The sequence below is a fragment of the Mycetomoellerius zeteki genome, unplaced genomic scaffold, assembly GCF_001594055.1.
Source record: "Mycetomoellerius zeteki isolate Tzet28-1 unplaced genomic scaffold, Tzet1.0 scaffold364, whole genome shotgun sequence".
NCBI classification, from domain to species: domain Eukaryota; kingdom Metazoa; phylum Arthropoda; class Insecta; order Hymenoptera; family Formicidae; genus Mycetomoellerius; species Mycetomoellerius zeteki.
Window position 1 is genome coordinate 387,680 of NW_017257354.1, and position 6,626 is coordinate 394,305.

The 6,626-nt window shown below is 35.2% G+C and overlaps 1 protein-coding gene across 2 annotated transcripts in view; it reads right to left on the minus strand.

Moving 5' to 3' along the window:
* Positions 1–6,626, minus strand: part of Nrt (Neurotactin) — a 26,144-nt gene that overhangs the window by 15,297 nt on the left and 4,221 nt on the right. For both annotated transcript variants that reach the window (XR_001936769.1, XM_018453094.1), the window contains exons 2-3: positions 5,190–5,408; positions 3,396–3,593 (exon numbers count right to left, since the gene is read on the minus strand). Coding sequence is in view for 1 of the 2 variants with exons in the window: in XM_018453094.1 (XP_018308596.1) it covers positions 3,396–3,593; positions 5,190–5,399 (408 nt within the window). In the remaining variant the exon portion in view is untranslated. The remainder of the gene's footprint in view (positions 1–3,395; positions 3,594–5,189; positions 5,409–6,626) is intronic.

A 6,626-nucleotide genomic window follows, 5' to 3' on the forward strand; every position in this document is an offset into this window, starting at 1 on the left:
AGTACCATTTGGATTAAGTAAATAATAAAGATAGTATCACTTAGGTTTTACTTTTTATTTTGTAGTAGAATTTAACTTGGCGCCACACACACAGTTGTTGATATCAAATCGTTTGTACGAATAATACATATTAGATTAATATTCATTATTTAATTTGGCTATCAAATCTTTTTTACGAATAATACATAAAATTTTGATAAATTTAATTAAATTAACAGAATTTAACTTGGCGCCACAATTGTTGATATCAAATCTTTTATACAGATGATACATATATCATTAGATTTAGTAAAAACACATTAACAGAATTTAACTTGGCGCCACAATTGTTGATATCAAATCTTTTATACAGATGAAACATATATATCATTAGATTTAGTAAAAACATTAACAGAATTTAACTTGGCGCCACAATTGTTGATATCAAATCTTTTATACAGATGATACATATATCATTAGATTTAGTAAATTTTGTGATATAATGATTTTCATGTAATAATTTTCAATCGACTCGATTAATCCTAATCGGTGATTACCTGTCAACCCTAAGTGGTCAATTCTACTAAACAGCAAACGTAATTAGTCATCAGTTTCACGGCCGATTAAGTAATTGACGTTGGTGAAACCGGCCTAAATGGTGGTTCTACACGAGAAGCACGCACGCTTAGCGCTTTTTTACCCTTTTTTTTAAAAGGTAATTTTGTATACGATAAAGAAAGACTATTACTTTCTTTTTGGAAAATAAGAGTATAGTAAAATTTAACTTGGTAGAATAGCAGTTTTTTTGAATACTTATCATTTAAGTTTTATATAAATAGCTTTTTTCGATTATTAGAGTTAACTAAATAATCATATATCCTTACAGCAGAAAATGTCTTTTACAGCAGAGAATTTGTGTAACGCAGCAGAAAATATTTATTTATTCTAATCTCACTTACGTGTTCATACGCGTTCTTCTGTTCCATCGATGTGACAGATTTTCTAACATGAATAGTTTAACGGTTAATACTAATGCTACATTTGTCTCTTGCTATCTGGAGTCAAATATAATCTCATCGTATCGCTTGTCAGAGACGGCGAACACCTAGACATCCACTTCCTCCAAAACAAACACCTAGACACCCACTTCCTCGACAGCGAACACCTAGACACCCACTTCCTCGACAGCGATCACCTAGAAATCCATTTCCTCGACGGCGAACACCTAGACACCCACTTCCTCGACGACGAACACCTAGACACTCATTTCCTCGACGGCGAACATCTAGACACCAACTTCCTCTACAGCGAACATGTAGACAACACCTAGACACCCACTTCCTCGACAGCGAACACCTAGACACTCATTTCCTGGACGACGAACATCTAGACATCAACTTCCTCTACAGCGAACATGTAGACAACACCTAGACACCCACTTCCTCGACGGTGAACACTTAGACACCCACTTCTTCGACGGCGAACATCTAGACGCTTAATTCCTTGACGGTGAACATCTAGACACCCTCTTCCTCGACGCGGTAAATACCTAGATCTTCAACGACACTCTCGATATTTCATTTCAATTTTAATTAATATTTCATTTTAATTTTAATTAATAATTTGCGCCGCGTGTGCGTCGTATCGTATTTTTGCACCACGCGCGCGTCACATTGTATATATGTGATGACAATGTTGCCATCGCTGCCGTCATGTGTGGTTGATCACGTTCGAACGTGCAATGCTGCCATCGCTTGGTTAAGTCAAAAGCCATCTATTATCGAAAAAACGAGATGGACATTTCTCTCGGTCGACAATGACGACGACGACGACGACGACGACGACGACGTTTCTTAAAAATAAGGTGAAAATTCACAGATCCGGACTTTGCGTCGTGATATCTCCGCTCGTAGGGCACGTAGAAAAAAAATAAAAGCACTTTTATTATACAATCCATGTGGTGCCTATCGATTGAGCATATATAGAATCAGTTCAGCCGTTACAGAGATCCGATTGTCTCAGTCTGCCGCAACTCGTCGGTTCGCGTAAAGAAGCACGGCAGTAATATTATACATGAAACATACTTACCTGTGAAAACTGGATGAAGAGGTTGTCGTAGTGCACACTTTGCATAAAACACAATAATTCATTTTATTTAATTTTATTAACATTTAACCAAGATTTATTTTACGTAAGTGACAATGTAATACACTGTCGTATTCTCGCTTTTGGTTAGAGGCACACTTTGATACAGTATACAGTACTGCTGGATCAACAACAACCAATAAGGCTTTAGTAAATGGAGAAAGAACGTTCATCCATTTATCTGCCTCTCATTCTATGCGTCTTTCTACCTCCACCACTGTCATCAGCAGTCCATTCTATATGTCGATGATTTTAATCGATAGGCTATGAATGTAGTATCGTAGACAATGTGCATTCATAGAATCCAATATTCCTTATTCTGCACAAATAAGGGTGATATAGGTAATATAACATGACCGCTCGGATTGTGGAGGCCATTGAACTCTGTCTGCAAGAGGCAGTGCGGCGGGTTGTTCGATCGCCTGACATAGGTGCTTACCGGACATGGCTGCTTCGATATATCAGGATAGAAAAGGAATGTAAAGCGCAGTGTCACTTTGCTTTACATGTTATCTATTACGCTATCTACTAATATTATTTCGAAAATTTACCATACAAAAGTTTATCATACAAATGAACATGGTTATAAATTTATTTTGATACATATAACATTTCGCTATTGAATTGATATTTTGTGGTATGTTTCGATATTAATTATGCGTATATAATGTCCAAATGAATTCCATGTAGAAACAATTACTTAATAAAAATATCATATATTTGTATGATAATCTTGAAGAGAGAATCTTATTATATAATCTTACTGAGAGAACCTTATAACAACTCTTCACCACTTGTCATATCATCATGCCTGAGCGTGGGAAATGTCAGGTCTGTGTTCTCTGATTAAAGAACTTTAATCGCTATTCATTTAAAAGCTATTATAACCTAGATATTTTGGTTTAGAACTTTCTTCTTGAAAGGATTTCAGAAATATGCTGTTAACGGGTAATACGAGAGATTTGGGAAACTTTGTGCGCTCGCGCGCTTGTATGGCGTGTGTGTGTACAATGGTTATGTGTGTGTTAATATTTAAATTCATAGAATTAGGAAGGCCCGTATTCAGAACGCGCTTACAGCGATGTTTTTAGCGCGCTAACAATACTATACTTTACGTCACGCATATTATAGAATTTCAGAGATAAAAGCGCATTCTGAATACGGGCCTTAATTTCTAAATATTACAAAGAGTTTGTAATCTAATTTTCATGTTGGCATTATTTTTCATTAAAAAATTTGAGAAAATATCTCTAGGCGTAAAAGACACTTACTTTTTTTCTCCTGGGGAAAACGGACGACATCAAAGGTATCCGAATGGAATTCAAAATTCCCCTGCGACCTTCCTTTTCCTTAGAATCCTTAACGGGTATAATAGGCTTTTCCGCGGACAAAGCTTTCTGCTCGGTTTCCTTTGTCACCACGGAAGCTGATTCCGCATCCGTAGACTTCGCTGGTTTAGCCTCATCATCCTAAAATCGATCAAACAAAAAAAAACTGAAGTAATTAATACACGCTAATAAATAGGAGAAATTCATTTTTTGATGTCCGCTTCTTTAAAGATACGATGACTCCTTTCTTCGAACCTTTTTTCGTAAGGTATTGTTTAAAGAAAAAGAGCAGTATGGAGGGTATAATTAGAAGAAACAAATTATTGCTTCGAAAATAATTTTATTCTTATCTGAAGAATAGTAAGATAAACTTTCTCTACACCTGCATTTAAAAATAAAATGGAATAAATTTTTAAAAGAGTAAAAAAGGCGCCAACAATTCGTGTTCCTTGAAAAAAATTATTGTACCAAACTATAAAAATCTCGGCTATTTGAACAAATATTTCCGGAGATAATAACTGTTCTCCTGAAATAATATCTGTTTTAAATTTTGATGACCTTTTTTTTAAATACGCGCATCGATTTTTAATTTTTTTTCTTACAAACATACAAATGTTAAAAAAATATATTAATTTCGTATTTGTGAAAATTATGTCGAATAAACATATCGTCGAACTATTAGATGTGTCGACGTTTATCGAGGTCTTTGTAATGCGTGAGAGCGGATGGAAGGGATTTGGACGATAAGGATATATGTTGAATTGTGTTGAAACGTGATGAAACATTTCGAGAGGTAGGTATTAAAGGTGAAAGTGGAGGTAGGAGTGAGGAATAGTGAGAGAAGGGAAGAAAGGAGATGTAAGTAGGTGTGTAAGGGTATTGTAGATCACATCGGTAAGTGTCGACATGTATCGAAATCTTCGTAAAGGGTGGAAGTGGGAGGGAGGGAGATTCGGGTAAATAGTACGGGTGTGGAGGTGGGAGTGTGAAGGATGCTTTAAAGTGTGTATTTGAGTAATAATTGTCGATTTCACAGAACATCGGACATGACGACGATGATGTTTCTTAATAAAATAAAAAGGCTGTTTTTTAGGTGTCAATTTCGGGTTTTTCAATAACGTTTTTTTTTACTTTCTCGAACGAAACTATTTCTTAAACCTATCAGGAACTCTGGAACTATTCAAAATCTATCCAGAACTCTAAAAAAATGATTTTTTTTCGAAAATGGGGGGTTGCGTGAAGTTAGCCCCCCATTTTTAAAATCGCGTTTTTATTGCTTTATATAATGGCCAGAACTATTTCTTAAACCTATCAGGAACTTTGGAACTATTGAAAATCTATTCAGAACTCTCAAAAGAAATTATTTTTTTTAATAATGGAGGGCTAGCTTCACAGGGGTAAGCTAGATTAGTTTTTCTATCACGTAATAGCGATTTATTATAGTTAATAATCCTTTGATTTTTTAGTTAGAATAACATGACTTTAATCAGCCTCCAGCTGTATTTCTGTGTAAAAGGTTTTTTTTTTAAGAAAAATCATTTCTTAATAATTATTATTTATTATTTTAGTGTTCCGTATGTACATCAAGCTTCCAAAAATCGGATGTAGATTCATTTGTGTGTGTGCGTGTGTGTGCGTGTGCGTGCGTGCGTGCGTCTGTATGGTTTATCTGTTAGGCAAAAGAGTCAACAATTTCCGGAACAGTATTTAAAGGTGGCAATCATGACTATAATATACCTTGCACGGTTCCTTGCTCTTCGTACGGCAGAATCCAGGCATCTTGATGCCACCGATTGGTATCTTCTTCGGTTTCTGCTCCTCGGATTCGAGATCGGGCACAGGTGTGACGCCGGTATGCTTACTGTTTTCGACGTTCAGCATCTTTTCTCTCTCTTCCTCAGCGATTTCTTTCTTGTCCATGCTTTTTTCCTGATGTGTCTGACTCATTCTGTACTCCTGAAATCGAATGAAGAATGCCTACATTTAATTAAGTGTTGGGCGTAAATCTTATCGCGAATTTAACGCAGTTAAAACACTCGCTTGCGCAAGCAAAAAACTTAACGTTGAAAATTAAGTCATCACAACGGCCTCAACAGCCACGCGTCAAAAGTGTCAGAACATTCATCACCAAGAGAAAATCGTTTTTAAATTCAACAGAGTCCGTAACTGGAGAACTATATCTGGGACATTCAGTGCACTGATCACATTCAATTACTATTCAGTTGTCATTTCTTACGTACGAGGATGGCATAGCAGACAATAATTTCTCATCTTTATTCGCTACTTTGAGACACGCTAATCGGATGTTCCAAAATGCTGAATTATTACATTACAGTCAAATTTTTATGTGAATTTTTGTGTTAAGTTGGCGTCTCACTTGGTGAAAACTCATTAAATATTGACAATTTTGAGTTTATTTCCAATAGTTTTATTATCAGGAGACACAGTTCTTTTACGCGAGACCGCGAGTTGCGGAAGATCGTGATTATTGTATCTCAATAATGATTAAACCGATCATTTTACATACGCTCAATCGATAGCTTCCACTCGAAGTGTGTAATAAAAGTGCTTTTATTTTTTTTTCTACGTGTCCTACGAACGGAGAGATTGCAACGCAAAGTCCTGATATGAAAGTCCTTTTAAGATATGTCATCGTTATTGTCATTATTATGTTCATGTTCATGGTCCAACCAGATTCTATATACAGGATGATTCAAAATAAACGTTTGTTCTTAAAATGTCATATTCCTATATAACTTAATTCTAATTGTAAGATGATTTTCTATTTGCGAAAATTTTGTTGCTAAAACCTAGTTTTTAAATTAGTTTCTAAATAGCAAGAAATAACGAATGACGGAAGGTAGACCGGTGCAACTCTTAACTTCTTAACTGGCCGATAGATTTCCGATTCCTGGATTAGAATCGCAGTATCATAGGTTATACTGGTGCAACTCGATCACTGTCCGATATTTAATGAATATATGCATACTGAACTAATTGAATTGGTATAATTTTAATATACCTTATACTAATTTGAATATAATAATTATATTATATAAACAATATTTTATAATATTTAAACCTGCAATATAATTTTATTTAAAGGCATATTTTATTTTAATGCACATTTGGTTTTATAAGTCCCCTACACTGAAAAAAAAGATTGGCTGCTGC